The 19,455-nt window shown below is 41.3% G+C and overlaps 2 protein-coding genes and 1 pseudogene across 2 annotated transcripts; all 3 read left to right on the forward strand.

The window, feature by feature from the left end:
* Positions 1-148: 148 nt before the first annotated feature.
* On the forward strand, positions 149-1,619 carry LOC104742189 (mitochondrial inner membrane protein OXA1-like; annotated as a pseudogene).
* A 13,399-nt stretch (positions 1,620-15,018) lies between these two features.
* Positions 15,019-19,437, forward strand: LOC147928534 (DNA replication licensing factor MCM2-like). Its single transcript, XM_087483073.1, has 16 exons — positions 15,019-15,470; positions 15,571-15,725; positions 15,811-16,000; positions 16,104-16,323; positions 16,416-16,622; positions 16,723-16,857; positions 16,948-17,139; positions 17,225-17,397; positions 17,479-17,664; positions 17,737-17,853; positions 17,941-18,025; positions 18,122-18,265; positions 18,355-18,480; positions 18,578-18,760; positions 18,853-19,014; positions 19,103-19,437. Exons 9-16 carry the CDS (start codon positions 17,648-17,650, stop codon positions 19,226-19,228), a joined length of 960 nt encoding a protein of 319 aa, XP_087339199.1. The 5' UTR covers positions 15,019-15,470; positions 15,571-15,725; positions 15,811-16,000; positions 16,104-16,323; positions 16,416-16,622; positions 16,723-16,857; positions 16,948-17,139; positions 17,225-17,397; positions 17,479-17,647; the 3' UTR covers positions 19,229-19,437.
* Positions 15,066-17,545, forward strand: LOC147928535 (DNA replication licensing factor MCM2-like). Its single transcript, XM_087486182.1, has 10 exons — positions 15,066-15,321; positions 15,571-15,725; positions 15,811-16,000; positions 16,104-16,323; positions 16,416-16,507; positions 16,591-16,664; positions 16,723-16,857; positions 16,948-17,139; positions 17,225-17,397; positions 17,479-17,545. The coding sequence occupies exons 1-10, from the start codon at positions 15,066-15,068 to the stop codon at positions 17,543-17,545; spliced, it is 1,554 nt and encodes a 517-aa protein (XP_087342308.1).
* Positions 19,438-19,455: the final 18 nt, after the last annotated feature.

Below are 19,455 nucleotides of genomic sequence, written 5' to 3' on the forward strand. Positions count from 1 at the left end.
CATAATAAAAATAAAAAATCCAAAAACGTTGGAACTAACGTTTTTTTTTATAAAAATTATGTTATTTTGGAGATAATATTCGAAAAAAACGGGATTTTTTACAACAATTAAGTAATTATTTTTTACTTAATTAAAAGTAAATATTTTCACTAGAGGGACGTGCAAAGTGCAAATTTATGTTCTTCGTCTCGTTAACCTAAACCCTAATCGTCTTTACCGGTAAATCAAATTCACCGATCGATGTCACTCGTCCGTTGTTTATCCCTCAGGTCGGTGCTGAGAGCTCGACGTCACCGATCCTCTTATTCATGTCTAACCCATCTTCACCAGACTCCTCGTGAAGAAGAAGAAATTACTCCATCAATCCGAAGTTACCATAGTATCATCCACCAGAGTTCGTTCATCAACGGTGGATCGGCTCTAGATCTCTCTCGCAATCATCGCTCTGTTTTCCAATCTCATCCAGCTACGGTTTCGTCAGATCGATTCATCTCCACCTTCAATAGCAGCTTCCCTGGTTCCGGTGACGCCGTCATCGATTGGTTGTTGCAATCTGCGGTTTCTAGGGCTTTTGAGTTACACAGTGTCGCGGATGTTCTTGTTTCTCTTAACCACTTGCTTACGTTACTCAACTCTTTCACATTTTCTCAATGGTATGATTCTGTTCTGCTTTGGCTTTAAATTAAGTGTCTTTGTGATCAATCTTGGTTTATTATCTTTGAAAATGTGTTACATTACGTACAGGTGGGTGTTTATCATCGTCACGTCGCTGGTGATTCGTGGGATCACAATTCCTATTATGGTTGATCTTCTTAACAGTATTGCAAGGTTTTTTAAAGTAAGTTTCTTTATGCTCTAAGAGATTAAAGATAGACAAAAATTTTGGGTTTGATTGTATTTTATTAGTGCTTATTCTCTGATAATAACAACTTAGCCAAACATTTATATATTTGTTGCATGAGAAATTTATTTAGTGAATCTGTCTTTGTACAGAGTCTTGGCTCGGACCAAGGAAAGGCTCTAGACAAGGTAAATTGTAGCTTTGCTATGATTTTTTTTTTTTTTTTTGGTTCGAACGTTTGTGCTCAGAACGTGCAATGTGGTTTGTGTTAGCTTCCCTATAAACTCAACATTAGCTTGGTTGTTTTGAATCATTCAGGTATCAGTACTCAGTAAAAGTCCAGGAGTAATGTACACCATGTTGAAAAAAGAGTGAGTAGCTTTCTGATTACATTTGTTTCTGTAGGGTTGTTTTAAAGCTTAACATGCTCTGCTCGTTTCTTTTTGTTGTATGATTACAGGTTTTTTGGAGTTAAAGGATCAATCATTGGTCAGGGTATTCAAGTTCCTGTATTTTTGGTTCTCCATGGGAGAGTTAAGACAAAACATGGTTGAGATTCTTATGTCGCGTCTTCGGGGTAAGATGTTGTCAGCGGAATTGATCAAGAACGGAGTCTTAAGCAGAGGACGCTTAGTGGTGGTTGTTGGCGATGGAATCGGCTTGGAAATCCAAATGTTTGATCTTGATTTCTCTCTTATCTTGAAGCGTCGTCAAATCTCACAAAGCTAACGTTTAACAAGTTTCGATTTCATTCAGTAATTTTAATAATTTTTTTCCCTTATTGTTCTGTTTATCGAAAAAAGAGAGAGATGAACAAATTATTTGCTAGTTGGCCATGCATCCCTATTAAAATTATTTATTTACAATAATAAACGTATAATGCATAGTGTCATGCACCATCATATATCATACATACATAAATCTGAGGTAAACTGTTTGTTATAATTCACTCTAGATTTAACAGTTATGAAAGTTATCATGGTTTAGAAAATTTTCAAATACACGAGCAAATGAAATAAAAGAAAAACAGCAATTACTATTATTATTGTTTAGAATATTTTCTATTATGAAGGAATATATATATATATATATTTTTTTAAGGAATATTTCGTATCAATAAAATTATTTATTTACAACTTAAGGTTTGTAATTAATTTTTAACTCTTAATAAAATAAAATAAAAGTTAAGTAATATATTTGTCGTCGAAAATCTTATATATATATATATATATATATATATATATATCAGTATATTGTGTTGTTTACCCTAATTTTTTCGCCGGAACGAGAGAGAGAGAAAACAATATGGATGGAGAAGCTTTCGACAATCAGCCAATTATTGATGAGGAAGAAGATGATCTCTTCAACGAAAATTTTATGGAAGACTGCATGCGAATGGATCAGTATGATGAGAGAGGTTTAGATCAGATTATACTCGGCCTTGACGCAGCTGAGGCTGTGGTAGATGCTCTTGAAAATCTACTCGGTGATGGTCACGACAACGATAACTTCTTCGATGACGAAGCAGTCGTGGATATGCAAATCATTAGGGATGAGCCTGAGGAGCTTGAGGAGGAGGAGGATGAAGAAGAAGATCTCTTCAATGATACCTACTTCGATGATTATCGGCAGATGGATGGGCAAGGATGGTGAGTATGAATCCAACCGATTTGAACACGAACGTGATTTAATCAGTTAGATCAGATTATGCAAAGTTTGTTTTCCATGGTGTTAGAAGTTTTTTTTGATTAGCTTATTTATTTTACAATGAATCCACATTAGTTTTAAGTTTTAACCAGAGAATTTATTTTATTTTATTTTATCATCTTATTAAGAGGATTTATCGTATAACCATATTTACTTCTTATAATAACGCTGTTGCTTCTACTTCTTGTAGTTGTCATCATCATGGCTTCAAACTATTCATCTTTCTTTCTGATCCAAATTGCTTTGGTTGTTCCATAATTGATCCCGCTCTAGCTATTACACCATTATATCCCTTCTTAAGAAAAAGAAAAATAAAATAAAGAGAAGCTACTAGCCCATTATGCTCTACGTTTCTATCTGTCATGGCAGTAGATTAATCCCTCCTATTAATTGAAAAGGTTTTGAACAAACTAATCATTCATCTACGAGAAGCGTAAAATCATTTTCTAGAAATGCTCTCATTTTTATTCTTGGAGAAGGCACTGTAGAGAAGGCCCTAGAACTTGTTGGTGGTTGTGACCGGGGAGGATGGATTACTGCAGTTGTTATAGCTAACGATAAGATATCGCTCATCATCATGTACGTATATTTGCTCTAGATTCTTTGTTCTTTGTAACAAATTAAAAAACCTCTCACCCAAATTTTGTGGTTTATTTTAGCTCTTTTTTTTTACCCATAACAAGTCCAAGATGACTAAGAGGACGAAGAGAAGGAGTCCACTACAGAGTAGAAAAGTTGAAGGAAAAGGAACCTTGAGAAAAAAAAAAGACCTTTTCACTCTCTTAAAAGGGCGATAATGAGTGTTTTTTCTCTTCTTTGTCGGCGTCTCTCACGACGTCGGTCCTCTCTTCCGACCATCTTCTCAGGTCCTCCCCTCCTCATGGGGAAGCAAAATAAACATAAAATTTACACAGGTACACAATAACCAACTTCACATTCTGAGGTAATCCAAGCTTAGAAGATGTAATTGGACTGTCTCCTTTGATGATCAATTCCAGCACCCACAGAACGAGAAAATCATGCGTCACCCCTTTGGAAACACTCTCCCTCTGAATGTGGATCACATTTATGGCCTTCAATACCACACTTAAGCTACTATGCTGCCACGTTTGCCAAAACCTCAACAAAATGGCGCTTCTTTTTCTGTTGCAGCTGTTCCTTGAAAGATGTAAAGTACATAATCTGCTTGTGTTGTCTTTGCATTCCCACTCTCTCAGATTTGTATTTAAAGTTTCCAGGTTTTAAGAAACTTTTGTTTCTTAAACTTATACAAGATTGTGGCATGTATCACACACTTGTTTGGGATCATACCCTTTAGAGCCACCCAAGTAAACAGCCTCACATGCACCTTTAGCTGCAACTACAGGTCCAAGATCGAAACCCCAGAAGCTGATCCCTTCGCTGAACTGAGAATACACCAGTCCACACCTTAGATGTTCTGAAATGGCCTGCAATGTCTCAACTTTTATTTTCAAATGATGCCAAAATTGAGCAACAGTTGTGCTTGTCTCATGGACACGATAATGCTAGGGACTTTGAATTCTAAAAATCACGTTATGAACATTTTGCAGTCGACTTGTTGTAGAGATAGACAAAGCCAACCACATTGTATATGATGCAGGTTAAAAGTCATGTTTAAACTGAAAAAATCTCTCCAACAGCTTTATCCTCAACTCTCAAAAGACAGTAATGAATACCACCATGGAAAAAATTTCCAAGCTTCCTGGATCATGCAACATCCTCACTTGAGACAACACTCTTGACATGTGGGCTTGGTTTCGCAATCTCATGCGCTAAAGCACTAGAAAAAAGACATCGAGATTTGATATTGCTTAAGTCAATGACTTGAAGTAGATCCATTTGTGTCCTCTTTCTCAGCATAGTCCCGTTTGTGAACTTAAATTTCCATGACATAGGAGACAAACTCAGTTTCTTCTTTTACTGAAGTTTGTGGCTTCTAGGGAATAACCCATCAAACACCTTGTGTGCATTTTTCTTATTCTTGACACTTTCAAAAACAGATTGTGGGACTATAAAGGAGAGAAGGATACAAATGTAATTAATACTTATCAAAACCCTATTGTATGGAGACTATATATATTGTACATTCACTAATGAATAACATAAGCTCATTCTTAATATGGTATCAGAGCAGTACAAGTTTAAAAACCTAATTTTTTTTTCGGCCGCCGCTTCTCCTCCTTCTCTCGTCATTCTCTTTCTCTTTCTCTCTTCTTTTGCCGATCATGTCTGCAACTTCCGAAATTGTTGCACCCGCTGATGCGTCCTCCCTCGTTAACGTGAACATGTTAAACGTTACGAAGCTCACTTCCACAAACTTTCTGATGTGGAAACGTCAAGTTCATGCCTTGTGCAATGGCTATGATCTTGCCGGTTATCTTGATGGTTCGACGACCGCCCCTGATGCTACTCTTACCACCGAAGGCACCACCACCGCTAACCCTGCCTATAAACATTGGCAACAGCAAGATCAGCTTCTCCTCTCCAGTCTTCTCGGTGTCATCTCTTGACACTTTCAAAAGCAGATTGTGGATGTTCTCGATTTCTCCACACAATTCAGATGCCCATGCCTCAAAAACATTCAATGGTTTACTGCACAAACTAAGGCTAGGTTCCAAGGGAGAAGATGGTATGTGAAATCGTTTCAATTTCTTGGTGGCAATCAATTTCGCAACAATTGCTTCTCATGTAACTGGAACTGATTCATGTGGCTTTACGCTTGCGACCATAATCTTTGATCCATTGCTTCATTTTGCGGTCAAGCTTCAAACCTACCTACTTTGCATCTAGATCGTTAACAATAAACCATCCTTCACTTCGCTCCACCTAAAAGTAATCGAGGATTGTTCCTTGTGGAACCAATATATTGCTTGGCCACCAAGAAAGTTGGAAATGAACGCCAACTTCTCCTTCTCTGAATACTAGTCACCACCAACAAATTGAGCTTCAATCACCGGGATCCACTGTTTTGGATCACCGCCGGTGAAGATCGGAAGGTGCGAATCTTGATGCGAAGACTCCGGTTTCATCGGACGTTTCTCATGGTGATTCGACAATGCCGATAAAGCTTGATTCATTTCAATGAGCGGCGAATCCAATTTATCGAACGTCGCCACATGTTCTGCATAAACTAGGTTTCCACAATGAATTTGTTTATGGGGGAAAACAAATTCAGTAAAGTACTCTCTCTAGAAAACCGATCTAAGCTTTGAAATTAGAAGAAAAGGAATTGATCTCGAAGAATTAGGGTTTAGATTGCTAAGAACAAGAAGAGAACTGAATAATTGTATTCAATAATGGATGATTTACAATGGAGAAGTCTCTCCCTATTTATACATATTCATATATCGCATAATATATTAACTTTCCCTATGAGACGAACTGAAATAAGGAAAGTTGCTTTATCTCTTGAGTCGGCCGCCGGGCGAAGTGGAAGTCGGTTCTTCTCCTTCGAGGTTGGGCTTCCTCTGTCCGAATTGGGCTTAAATGACCTAATTGAGTTCTTAACCGGATTCCCGGTTAAATAACCAAATTGTCTTTCTGGTTTAGTTCGGTATGTCGGGGGTGGTAAATCCCGCACCAACAATTAGTCCCCCCCCAGTTCTGAATATTCGAAATTCAATTCAAATATTTTGAACTATGGAAAAGTGAATATCCGATCTAAACCATAAAGAATTATTTGATTTTACCCGGATTTCCTTGTCATATCACTGTGAATCGTTCGGACGACACGTATCGTTTGCGTCGAATCTGCTAGGTCGGAAATCGAAGAATCGCGTAGGTCATAATTACTTTTCATAGGGTTGCCGCCCATTCGACTCTATAAGTACGCCCCCTTTCTTCGTCATTTCTCATTTTCTGCCAACAGTGAAAGGTAATCTGCTACGAACTCTCTTCTTTTTATTTATTTATCTCTATTTTTCTTCCGCACTCTCCGAACTCACATTATGGCGGGACCTTCGGATCCTTCTTTTTTGCCGGAGAGCGAAAGCGGACAATTAATTCGTCGCACCTCCAGACGCATTGCGCAGATCGGAGAATCCAGTAGATCCGGCTCCAAAATCCCACTACTTCTAACTCGCTGCTCGGCTGGAGCCTCATCGTCACAAACTCCTCTACTAGTTCGTCATGAATACAGGAGTGCCGAACTGACTCAAGATATGTTATCACAGGAAGAAGATCGGTTCGCACCTTTAGGAATCTCGATCGAAGACATCGATCCTTTGTTAGACCATGAAGGACGAATTGGAGGCGACAAGAGTTTGAGTTCGATCAAAACCGTGAACGATATGCTGAACGCATGTGGTCTATTTAACAGCAACATCACAATTTTGATTCCTCGAGCTGACCAGCGCCCCTGGAACCCCCCAGAAGGGTTTATATGCTTGTACGAGGGTTATTTTACCGAATGTCGCCTCTTATTCCCAATCCCAGCGTTAATATCACTCTACGCCCAAAGACGCAGGATAGCGATCTGCCAGTTTGTCCCCGGAGCCATTTGTAACTTTATGGCTGCCCTTACCATAGCAGCCGAAGTCGGTGTCAACATCGGAGTTCAATGCTTTGAGCAACTATCCAATTTTAAGTTATCAAAGAGTCCGCATCGCTGGGAAGTCAATATGAGGCCGACGCACAATTTCCTTGTTGGTAAAAGAGTTTCCAAATTCAAGAAGTGGGCGAACTACTACTTCTACGTCCGCGTCGATCAGTACTCACTCGTTAATCCATTGGGTTTCCATCGGAGAGTGTGGAATGAAAATCCTGGTAGATTTTATATTTCCAGTACATTTTAACTGACTTCGGCACCTCTGACCAGTTTTAACTTTTTCGTGTCTTGCTTCCAGATCGTCCATTTTGCGCAATACGTTTAGCTCCAGACTATCATCCCGTCAGGAACGCTCTACTATCCGGGAACAATCGTCGGTGGGAATTTATTACTTCGGGCCTTTAAGCGTCGAGCTGTCCATCGGTCTGGTGGGACGACGCCTTCGGAGATATAGAGTTTGATCTCAATTTGCCAGTCGTCCGGAGGCTTTGTGACGTCCGTCAGGTCCTCTATTGGCTCGTTGACCTCCATTGGAACTGAGTCGTTGTTGATTACAGCTATCTGACTGTCGGGATCGATGCTAGGAGCGTCGATGCATTCGATCGGGATGGTGCGCCGCTAATCAGGGTCGGAGCGGTTCGCCAAAGCTGCGAGGGCGTCAGCTGACGCGTTTTCGTTCTGTGGATCCTTCGTCAGAGAAAAAGATGTGAATTCCCCGGACAATGTTCGAACCAACTGCCGATACGCTCCCATTCGGTTATTTTTTGCGTCGAACTCTCCACTGAATTGGCTGACTACGAGTTGGGAGTCACAGAAGACTTGCAAATGTGTCACTCCGAATCCTCGTGTTAACCGAAGCCCTGCAAGGACGGCCTCGTACTCCGTTTCGTTATTTGACGCTTTAAAGTTGAGCTTTAATGCTTGCTCGAGAATTTCACCAGTGGGGGACCGGAGAATGAGTCCCACTCCGGATCCTTCATTCGTCGACGAACCATCGACGAACATTGTCCAATGCTCTTCCTTAGGAGTGGGGTCGTCGAGGTCAGGAGATAGCTCGGTGATGAAGTCGGCCAGGACTTGCGACTTCAAGCTTGGACGAGAGCGGTATTCGATGTCATACTCACTTAGCTCGACTGCCCATTTCGCCATGCGTCCGGATTGGAGGGGCCTATGGAGGACAGTTTGGAGTGGCTGATCGGTAAACACGACGACGGAATGTGATTGGAAATAGGGTCGGAGCTTCCGTGCGGCGATGATCACTACGAGTGCGAGCTTCTCCAGCGTGGGGTATCGTGATTCCGCGTCGTTCAGTGCTTTACTCGTGTAGAAGATAGGTTTTTGATCCCCGCGGTCGTCTCGAACTAATACACCGCTGACAGCCGAACTGGAGACCGAGACGTAGAGGTACAGTGTTTCGCCGTCTTCCGGTTTGACTAATACTGGGTGGCAAGTCAAATACTCCTTCAATTGCCGGAAGGCGATCTCGCATTCCTCGTCCCAGTGAAAATCCTTATTTCCGCAGAGGAGTTGGTAGAAAGGGAGGCATTTATCTGTTGATGCGGCCGGTCAGGCGTTGCACTTCTCGCTTGTTGGTCGGCGATGGCAGTCCCAGTATGGCTTCGATCTGTTTAGGGTTTGCTTCTATCCCCCGTTCAGTGACGATATACCCCCAAGAATTCTCCTGAAGTAACTCCGAACGTACACTTCGTTGGATTCAGTTTCATCTGGAAATGATCCAAGATGTCGAAACATTCGGCAAGATGCTCGACGTGATGCTCTGTGATCAAAGATTTGACCAGCATATCGTCGATGTAGATTTCCATGGTTTTTCCAAGCAAACTAGCGAACATCATGTTCACTAGCTGTTGGTAGGTTGCTCCAGCGTTCTTCAGTCCGAACGACATTACCTTATAACAATAGGTCCCCCTATCTGTAATGAATGCCGTTTTTTCGCGATCAGTCGAACTCATGGCGATCTGATTGTAACCTGAGAAGGCATCCATGAACGAGAGCAGTTGGTTTCCGGCTGTGGCTTCGACGAGATGGTCTATGTGTGGCAAAGGAAAGCTATCCTTGGGGCATGCTTTGTTGAGATCGGTGAAATCCACGCATACTTCCATTTACCGTTCTTCTTTTTGACCACGACTGGATTGGTCAGCCAGTCAGGGTACTGGACCTCCATTATCTGGTCAGCTTTGAGCAGCCGCTCGACTTCATCCTGAACTGCTTTGGCCCGATCTGGACCCAGGCGTCGGCGTTTCTGCCTGATTGGTTTGAACGTGGGATCGATGTTGAGCTTGTGGCAGATAACATCGGGATTTATTTCGATCATGTCCTTCGTTGACCATGCGAATGTGGAAGACCGAGATTGTAGAAAAGCGATCAGCTTTGTCTTTATGTGCTCTTCCAGTTCAGCACCGATGCCAACAGTTCGTGAGGGGTCGGCAGGATCAATGTTCGCCTGTAAGATTCGACACTCCGGAGACTTGAGGCGATCTCTCTCCGGCTTATGGGGACCGGTATGATGGTCCCCGCTCTGTAATTGCTACGCGTCCTCAGTCATCCTCTGCTTCTTCTCGATAACAGAGCAAGTTCGGGCTACCCTCTGGTCGCCATAAAGTGTGCAAATTCCTGTGGTGGTTGGGAACTTGAGGCAGAGGTGATAGTTCGATGGTACGGCTTGCATCGTGTATATCCACGGTACCCCCAAAATGGCGTTATAGACCGGAGGCGCGTCGATGACTGCGAACTTAGTCTTCCGGGTCAATCCGCCGGCTCGTACTTGCAGCTTTACGTCGCCCATTGACATTTTGTCGACCCCATCATAGCCCGTCAATGATCAAGACTCGGGTTTCAGTTGCTCTGGTGTGACACCTATTTTTCTAGCGTTTGCCAGCATATTACATTGACGGTGCTTCTCGTGTCGACCAAAACTCGTTTGACGTCGAAATCGCCCTTGGCGTCTTCCGATGTAAACGATATGGGGTCCGAGCAGAGTGGAGGTTCGCTCGGGGCTGTCTGAAGGCTGCAAACTTGACGCGCCCTCTTCTTTAATGCGCGGACGGAGTCGGCGCAGTCCTCTGGTGGGCCAAATATCATGGTTATTCGTCCTCGGGGAGGAGAATTGGCCCGCTCGGGATTTTGCCCTCTCTGCCGCTTGGGTGGGCCAGGCAGTTCGTCCGCCTGGGGCATCTCTTCTTGATGGTTCGCCAGCACTTGGTTGGCCGGCTGTTGAACTCATTTGGCCGGACCGTTGTAGCCTCGTCCTCCTCCTGCGCCATGGCCACCGTTAGATCGTCCACCACGCCAGCCTCCTTGGCGACCTCTGCCTCCACTGATGCTTTTTGGGTGAAAGGTGGCTTCGATTTCGCCGGAAAGATACTTTCCGTACAGGAAATTCTTCAGATGGACGCATTCGTGTGTGGAGTGGCCGACGATCATGTGGAAATCGCAGTACAACTCTTTTGGGTCGGATGGCTGTTTGTTTTGGTCCTCCACTTCGGAAATCGTGTGAACTACACCCTTTTTTCGGTCTTGGGGGTCGTGATGCTTGCGAGGTTTGTGGTGCTCGTCCCGGCTTTTAGCCTTAGAGGGGTGTGACGGTTGCCCGATTGTCTTTGCGGCTAACTGGGCGTCTTCATCTTCGTCGAGCGCGAATCTGGAGACTCGATGTACCGCGTCATCGAGGTCCTTGGGCACCCGTATGTTAAGATCTTTTCGTAATGGCGATCCGGGAGTCAACCCCTTTCTGAAGGCTGCCATTGCGGCATCCTCTGGGACAGTGACGCGCGTTAGCTTTTCCTTGAATCTGCTCAGGAAACTGCCGATGGATTCGCCGGTTCTTGGGACATCTCCCAGAGGTCCGAGCTTGTCACGCCTCGTTCAATGAGGATTCGATAATGCTTAAGAAAAGCCGTAGACAACTGGTCAAAGTTATCGATCGAATTTGGTTCGAGCCTTGTGAACCACACCAAGGCAGGACCGGAGAGGCTATCGACGAATAGCTGGCAACACCCAACATCCCTCTGTTCGTCGGTGAATCGTGCCTTTGTCATGGTTGCCATGAAGGACGTCTTGAACTGGATGGGGTCTTTGTCACCCAGGTAGGTTGGGAGTTTCAGCTTGACGTTTGGTATGACGGCCCGGAAGATCCGTTGAGTAAAAGGGATTGCCGAGTCACTTCGACAATCATGTCGATCTCTGGAGCTGTGCTGATAGCCCGATGAAGAAGCGTGTTCATATCGCTGATCTGCGTCTTGATCTCTTCGATTTCGAGGCAAGGTCCCGCGTTCATGAAGCTGGCGACCGGGGCGGCCGAACTCTCGTGCACACGTGAGTTTGGGTTTGTTGGTCGAATACTCGACGTTGTCTGAGGGGGAGGATTCCTCCGCTCGTACTGTACGTCCGAAAAATCGAGACGACGAGTGAGACCGCCTATGCCGAGTACGGGTGACTGTCCAGCAGAGATTTGTGATGGGGTTGTCTTAGTCACAACAGCATCGACTCTACAGTTGGTGTCGGAGATCATCTGGTAGATCTCTTTCGTCATGGTGTCGAACAAGATCTTGAAATCTTCCATGGAGACGACTTGCGGATTCTGGACCGCTGTCTTGGCGCGAACAGGGGGTTCCCGTTTTGTGTGCGGAGCCGCTGCTCCATGGCGCGTGCATCCTCCTCATCTGGGGATTGTTCATCGGGGAGCTCCGTGTCGAGATTGACTGTCTCTTCGTGAGTTCGTCCTGCTTCCTGGCTGGTCTCCCCTTTAGATCTGACCTCAACTGGGAGTTCGGAGGAGACATCGGTCAGGTTCGTCGACTCGTTGACGGGGCGGCGAACGTACACGGCGGTAGCCGGCCTGGTTGATACACCGCTCTGTGTTGCAGCGTTGTCTTGAGCAGATGCAATGCCTATGACATCGGGCGTGCTGGAGGTGGTACAGTTCGCTCCGGTGACTTCGGTGATGAGTGAAGACATTATCGTAGGCTTTTCAAAGAACTTTTTCGGATGAGATTTTCTTAGAGAGTAACTTTTAGAGACGATTTGCGGTCCCCACAGATGGCGCCAATTGTAGAAACTAGCTTTCCACAATGAATTTGTTTATGGGGGAAAACAAATTCAGTAAAGTAATCTCTCTAGAAAACCGATCTAAGCTTTGAAATTAGAAGAAAAAGAATTGATCTCGAAGAATTAGGGTTTAGATTGCTAAGAACAAGAAGAGAACTGAATAATTGTATTCAATAATGGATGATTTACAATGGAGAAGTCTCTCCCTATTTATACATATTCATAGATCGCATAATATATTAATTTTTCCTATGAGGCGAACTGAAATAAGGAAAGTTGCTTTATCTCTTGAGTCGGCCGCCGGGCGAAGTAGAAGTCGGTTCTTCTCCTTCGAGGCTGGGCTTCCTATGTCCGAATTGGGCTTAAATGACCTAATTGAGTTCTTAACCGGATTCCCGGTTAAATAACCAAATTGTCTTTGTGGTTTAGTTCGGTATGTCGGGGGTACTAAATCCCCCACCAACAATCTAGATCGTTAACAATAAACCATCCTTCACTTCGCTCCACCTAAAAGTAATCGAGGATTGTTCCTTGTGGAACCAATATATTGCTTGGCCACCAAGAAAGTTGGAAATGAACGCCAACTTCTCCTTCTCTGAATACTAGTCACCACCAACAAATTGAGCTTCAATCACCGGGATCCACTGTTTTGGATCACCGCCGGTGAAGATCGGAAGCTGCGAATCTTGATGCGAAGACTCCGGTTTCATCGGACGTTTCTCATGGTGATTCGACAACGCCGATAAAGCTTGATTCATTTCAGTGAGCGGCGAATCCAATTTATCGAACCTCGCCACATGTTCTGCAGACGAGCACTCCTTGGTTTATATAGCTATTGCTTCGCTTCCTATTGATCTGTTGTTCCCAAATTTGTTTTGGCAAAAAAAAAATACCCCAGAAAATCTCAGATTCCGAGAAAATTATAACGCTAATCTAAGAAACTTTGATTAATTAGAGATTAGATATAGCTGGATATGGAGATTCAATATTCAGAGAAGATTGAGGACAGAGACTTCGATTCTAGAACGAGCATGTAACAACAAGCTTCGATTCTAAGCAAAACCACACACGAGACTCGACAAAGGACGAAGATGAGTGTTTCGATAAAACTTACTCCGTGAGGACGATTTACATTTTGAATTTTGAATATTGCACTGTTTTCGTGAGGACGATAAAAATTAATTTTTTTTCAAAAATTTTGACTTTTGAATTTGAGAGAGAGAGAGAGAGACAGAGAGGCACACTGTGGTTTCAGGATTTGGGATTTGCACTGTCTGTCATTTCACGTATAAACAACATGCAGTTGATGAATCCTTTCACGGAACTTCAGAATTTATTGCATGCTAATCCGATTAGTAAAAACAAATTAAAAAATAACCCAAAAGATACTTCATGTAATGTTGGATTGTTTCAAACTCGTTGAAAAAATTAATTGTACCTTGTAACTTACCACCATACCGCTTTAATATGTTTTGAAGTATTAGATGAAAATTGTATATATTTTTTAAAATAATTTAAATTAGAGTTTACATATCCTTTTTTAATAAAAGGAAATACACAACATAGTTTTTGTAGACTTTATATTTTTAATAAATGGTTACAAATAAGTTATAAATAGGTTATAGATTAATTCATATATTAATGGTTACACTTAAATATTGGGTGCAACCTTAATTGGATATATTCCAAATTGATAATTGATATATTAATGGTAATAAATAAAATCATGGATATGGAAACTGTATTTTTGGAAGATTTTAGTCTTATATCAAGTTGTTTCCAAAGATCCTTAAACACAATATTACAAATTTATTTTCCACAGATTTTATTAATAAACCACAACGTTCAAGTTTTTAGTCTAAAACCACAAAGATTTTAGTCTTATATCTAGCACGGGTTTGATTTTTTTATTTATATTATAATTTTAAGACTTACATACTCTAGCACCGGTTAAATTTTTATATATTCTAGCATAGAACATGCTGGACACACTCTAGCACGGATTAATAATTTTATATACTCTAGCACGGATTAAAATTAATAATATAAAATTTACATAATAGATTTACATTCTATGAATGATATTTACTATAAAAATTGTTTGCATGAGTTGCATCCAAATAATATTATAAACAATTACATATATAATGTTTTAAAAATAATGAAATGTATTTCAATCCGTGCTACAGCACGGATCCAAATCTAGTTTGTTTATTGATTTTGTAATTGTTGTTTAACTCGTGGTCTCACATGTTGAATTTATCAATAATTTAAGAGGTGATATATATATATATATATATTTCAACAGAGGTGATATATTTTTAAACTAAATATATATAAATGAAATATATTTCTATTCTAACTAAAAACCTTAAGATACTAAATCTGACTTAAGGTATTTTTTGGGTTTTTTCCCATATAAAAAAGAAAGTCACTTTTTGAAAAAAGTTATTTTCTTTTTGTTAAAGATACATAATACTTTGTAACCATATTAATATTTTATACTTTTTACTGTAAATCTCAACTATCAGTAGAAAATTTTCTACTGCCAATCTCAAGCAAATAAGTGTGGAAAAGACAAAAACAGAGAACTCTCTCTTCGGTTGGGTCAAATTTTATTACTAATTTACTCTATCTACGTGTTGACCAAATTAAATTACGTTCACACAGTTCATCTAATGATTGCGATGATTATGTAAATAGTAAGTACTTGTGCCGAATATAAGTGAAAGCCCAGATTTATTGGCCCTCTAAAGGCCCAATTACGTATATCAGTTTGGCGCGAAGATTTCCCGCCTAGTCGACGAGAAAACCCAATAAACGAGTGGTATTGTGCCCTGATTCCGTCGCCGGAGTAAAAGTGAGAGAGAGAGAAAGTAAGAGAAAATGGCGGGAGAAGATTCTTCAGATAACCAGCCGTCGTCACCAGCTTCTCCTTCTTCCGCTGGATTCAACACAGATCAGTTACCTATAAGTACGAGCCAAAACTCCGAGAATTTCTCCGACGAAGAAGCCGCCGTAGACACCCAAATCATCAGGGATGAGCCTGAGGAAGCGGATGAGGAGGAAGAAGAAGAAGAAGGAGAAGATCTCTACAACGATAATTACTTGGAAGATTATCGAAGATGGATGGGAATGATCAGTATGAGTCTAATGGATTAGATGATTCCGTCGAAGATGAGAGAGATTTAGATCAGGTTATGCTTGACCGTCGTGCGGCTGAGGCTGTACTCGATGCTCGTGAAACTCGAGCTGCGAACCGCAAGCTTCCTCATCTTCTTCATGATAATGGTAAATTAAAAAATCCCCAAATCTCGTGTTTCAGTACCAGTAATCGGAACCCTAATTGAACCCTGGATATAGATTTGAGTTGGGTTGTTTTTGTATACAGATTCGGATGATTGGAATTACAGACCTACGAAGAGGTCTCGGACTACGGTTCCACCAAGAGGTAATGGTGATCCTGATGGAAACCCTCCAAGTTCGCCAGGAGGGTCACAGCCAGATATCTCTATGACTGATCAAACTGATGATTATCAGGATGAGGTATGATTGTGTATCTTTGTACTTACTTGGTGGTGCTAGGTGTGTGTTTTGCTAGTGCTAATGGTTGGTTTATTTGTTAATACAGGATGAATATGAGGATGAGGCAGAGTTTGAGATGTATCGGATTCAAGGAACTCTGAGGGAATGGGTTATGAGAGATGAAGTGAGACGTTTCATTGCCAAGAAGTTCAAAGACTTTTTGCTTACTTATGTGAAACCAAAGAATGATAATGGAGACATTGAATATGTTCGTTTGATAAACGAAATGGTTTCAGGTACTTTCTTTTTTGGTTTTGCTATAGCTACATGAGTTCCTTCTTTACTGGTATATTTACAATCATTAGATCTCTGAACTTTCTATGTATGGCTTATTTGCAGCTAATAAGTGCAGTCTGGAAATTGATTACAAAGAATTCATACATGTCCACCCGAATATTGCCATCTGGTTGGCGGATGCTCCCCAACCTGTTCTTGAAGTCATGGAGGAAGTTACGGAAAAGGTCATCTTTGATCTGCATCCAAACTACAAGAATATTCACACAAAGATCTATGTTCGTGTTACCAACCTACCAGTTAATGATCAGATTCGGAACATAAGGTATCACTATGTCTGAATTCATAGATAAAGATGATGAGTTTTGTTATTCTTCACTAGATTTCAACTTAATCTTTTTGTTTGTGAATTGTCAGGCAGATTCATCTCAACACGATGATCCGCATTGGTGGAGTTGTCACAAGGCGTTCTGGGGTCTTTCCTCAACTGCAGCAGATGAAATATGATTGTAACAAGTGCGGAGCTGTTTTGGGACCTTTCTTTCAAAACTCTTATTCAGAAGTCAAGGTCGGATCTTGTTCTGAATGCCAGTCAAAAGGACCGTTACTGTTAATGTCGAACAGGTCGGATTCTATGTCCTCTCTAATATTTCCATTAAAGTCAATGTAAGCTCTGAGTTGGAATGTGAAATTGACCACAAATTAATTTACTCTCTTGTTTCAGACAATATACAGGAACTATCAAAAGCTTACAATCCAAGAGAGTCCAGGAGCAGTGCCTGCTGGACGACTCCCAAGACATAAGGAAGTTATCCTGCTGAATGACCTTATTGATTGTGCACGTCCTGGAGAAGAAATTGTATGTTCTTCATGCATTACTCTTCTTTAATACTTTGCACACCTGTGCATGGTAGGTGATTGATTTTATCTTGCATGAGATGATTTGCAGGAGATTACTGGCATATACACCAACAATTTTGACCTATCTTTGAACACAAAGAATGGATTTCCTGTCTTTGCCACTGTGGTGGAAGCTAACTATGTTACAAAGAAGCAAGACCTCTTTTCTGCATACAAGCTAACCCAAGAAGACAAGACACAAATCGAAGAGCTGTCCAAGGACCCACGTATAGTTGAACGTGTAAGTTGGATTTAAATCCTCCTAATAAAACCTTTGAATTGCTTCAAAGACATTCCTATTAACATCAATTCAATTTCAATTTCAGATCATTAAGTCAATCGCTCCGTCAATATATGGCCACGAAGATATCAAAACAGCTCTTGCTCTTGCTATGTTTGGAGGCCAAGAGAAAAATATTAAAGGGAAACACAGATTGCGTGGAGATATTAATGTACTTCTACTAGGTGATCCAGGAACAGCAAAATCACAATTTCTGAAGTAAGAAAACTATCTTGGCCAGCTGACTTCATTAATTCCTGTGGTGAATATTTTCATTAACTGCTTAATTGTTTCGTCTAGGTATGCTGAGAAAACTGACAACGAGCTGTCTACACGACTGGAAAGGGAGCTTCTGCTGTTGGTCTAACTGCAGCAGTACACAAGGATCCAGTACAAGGGAGTGGACGCTTGAAGGAGGGGCTCTTGTACTTGCTGACCGCGGAATTTGTCTATCGATGAGTTTGACAAGATGAACGACCAGGACAGGTAACAAAATGCAACTAATGATAATTACTTTTCTGAACAAAATGGCGCTGACCATATAAGTTTTGTAACCAGGGTGAGTATCCATGAAGCCATGGAACAACAGAGTATTAGTATATCAAAGGCAGGAATAGTTACTTCCCTTCAAGCTCGTTGCTCTGTTATTGCCGCAGCTAATCCAGTTGGTGGAAGGTAAATAAGTAACTAATGCCCCAAATTTACTGATCTAAACTTTGTCATTTTGATCTTGCTAATTTGTTTGTGACATTGCAATTTCAGGTACGATTCATCCAAGTCATTTGCACAGAACGTCGAGTTGACAGATCCGATCCTTTCTCGTTTTGATATATTGTGTGTTGTCAAGGTTCTAAACCTCTGCGTCTTGTTCTTGCTATCATATCATTGATTGTGTTAACTATTTTGGTTATTGACATGACTTAAACCAATTATATGGCTTCAGGATGTGGTTGACCCAGTTACAGATGAAATGCTTGCTGAATTTGTTGTCCATAGCCACTTCAAATCACAACCCAAAGGTGGTAAGATGGAAGATAGCGAGCCCCAAGATGGCATTCAGGGATCTAGCGGTTCTACTGATCCCGAGGTCTGTGATTTTCAGTTGTAGCTGCTTCTTTTGAAGTTTCCATGTTTTCATGTTTTCATGTCTTGATCAAAATATTATTTTATATACAGGTTCTTCCCCAGAACCTGCTGAAGAAATACTTAACATACTCGAAGTTGTATATATTCCCAAAACTGGGTGAACTAGATGCCAAGAAGTTAGAGACTGTTTATGCTAATCTAAGACGAGAATCAATGGTAGGTTTCAATTCTTGATTACTAATTGTACTCATGGATTATGTCTTTCTCAAATATCATGTTATAATCTCTTGACCTGCTTTAACCATTTGTTCAGAACGGTCAAGGAGTTTCTATCGCGACAAGGCACCTCGAGTCCATGATCCGAATGTCTGAAGCACATGCTAGGATGCACCTTAGACAGTATGTTACTGAAGAAGATGTTAATATGGCCATTCGAGTGCTGCTTGACTCTTTCATATCGACCCAGAAATTTGGTGTCCAGAGAACTCTAAGAGAGGTATTAAAGAACTTTTCATTCAGGTGTTCGGTGAGTTTTGTATCTATGGATTCTGATGTCTGTATTGATGGAACTTATTTACTCCTGTGCAGAGTTTCAAACGATACATTACATACAAAAAGGACTTCAACTCATTGCTGCTTGTTCTTCTGAAAGAGCTCATAAAGAATGCCTTGAAGTTTGAAGAAATCATTTCAGGATCAAATTCAGGACTACCATCTATCGAGGTTAAGATAGAGGAGCTGCAGACAAAGGTAATTACCATGTATGATTAGGCTAATATTAGAAGCACGCTTCCTAATAGATATTTTTCACTAACTCTTATTTATGTCTACATTTCAGGCCAAGGAATACGACATTGCAGATCTAAGGCCGTTCTTTTCAAGCACTGATTTTTCCAAAGCTCATTTCGAGTTGGACAATGGTCGAGGAATGATCAGGTGTCCTAGAAGGCTAGTCACTTGGTAAACAATAAGGCGAGCTTCAAGTCACTATCAACTTAGGTTTATAATCGCATTAAAAATGTTGGGTTATTAGGACGATAGTTTCGTTTTGTGTTAAGATTATGAGTTGCTCAAGAATTTGCAGTAGGCATTTTAAGATATTATTGCAGCTTTCCTTTTTTCTTAAAACTTTTGAGCCTTTGAATTTGAGAAGAACGCATATGATCCTGTCAACCGGTTTTGAGTTGCTCA

This window comes from Camelina sativa, chromosome 14 (genome assembly GCF_030686135.1).
Source record: "Camelina sativa cultivar CO46 ecotype springtype chromosome 14, ASM3068613v1".
Classification (NCBI taxonomy): Eukaryota; Viridiplantae; Streptophyta; class Magnoliopsida; order Brassicales; family Brassicaceae; genus Camelina; species Camelina sativa.

What these genes read in the sequence shown, in the direction of transcription:
- LOC147928535 (XM_087486182.1), top strand. Translation starts at nt 15,066, where the DNA reads ATGGCGGGAGAAGATTCTTCAGATAACCAGCCGTCGTCACCAGCTTCT. An exon ending in GCAGCAGATGAAATATGATT is followed by an intron (nt 16,508 to 16,590) that starts GTAACAAGTGCG and finishes TCTGAATGCCAG; the next exon opens with TCAAAAGGACCGTTACTGTT. An exon ending in CACGTCCTGGAGAAGAAATT is followed by an intron (nt 16,858 to 16,947) that starts GTATGTTCTTCA and finishes GATGATTTGCAG; the next exon opens with GAGATTACTGGCATATACAC.
- LOC147928534 (XM_087483073.1), top strand. An exon ending in GCTAATCCAGTTGGTGGAAG is followed by an intron (nt 17,854 to 17,940) that starts GTAAATAAGTAA and finishes TTGCAATTTCAG; the next exon opens with GTACGATTCATCCAAGTCAT. An exon ending in ATCTAAGACGAGAATCAATG is followed by an intron (nt 18,481 to 18,577) that starts GTAGGTTTCAAT and finishes CCATTTGTTCAG; the next exon opens with AACGGTCAAGGAGTTTCTAT.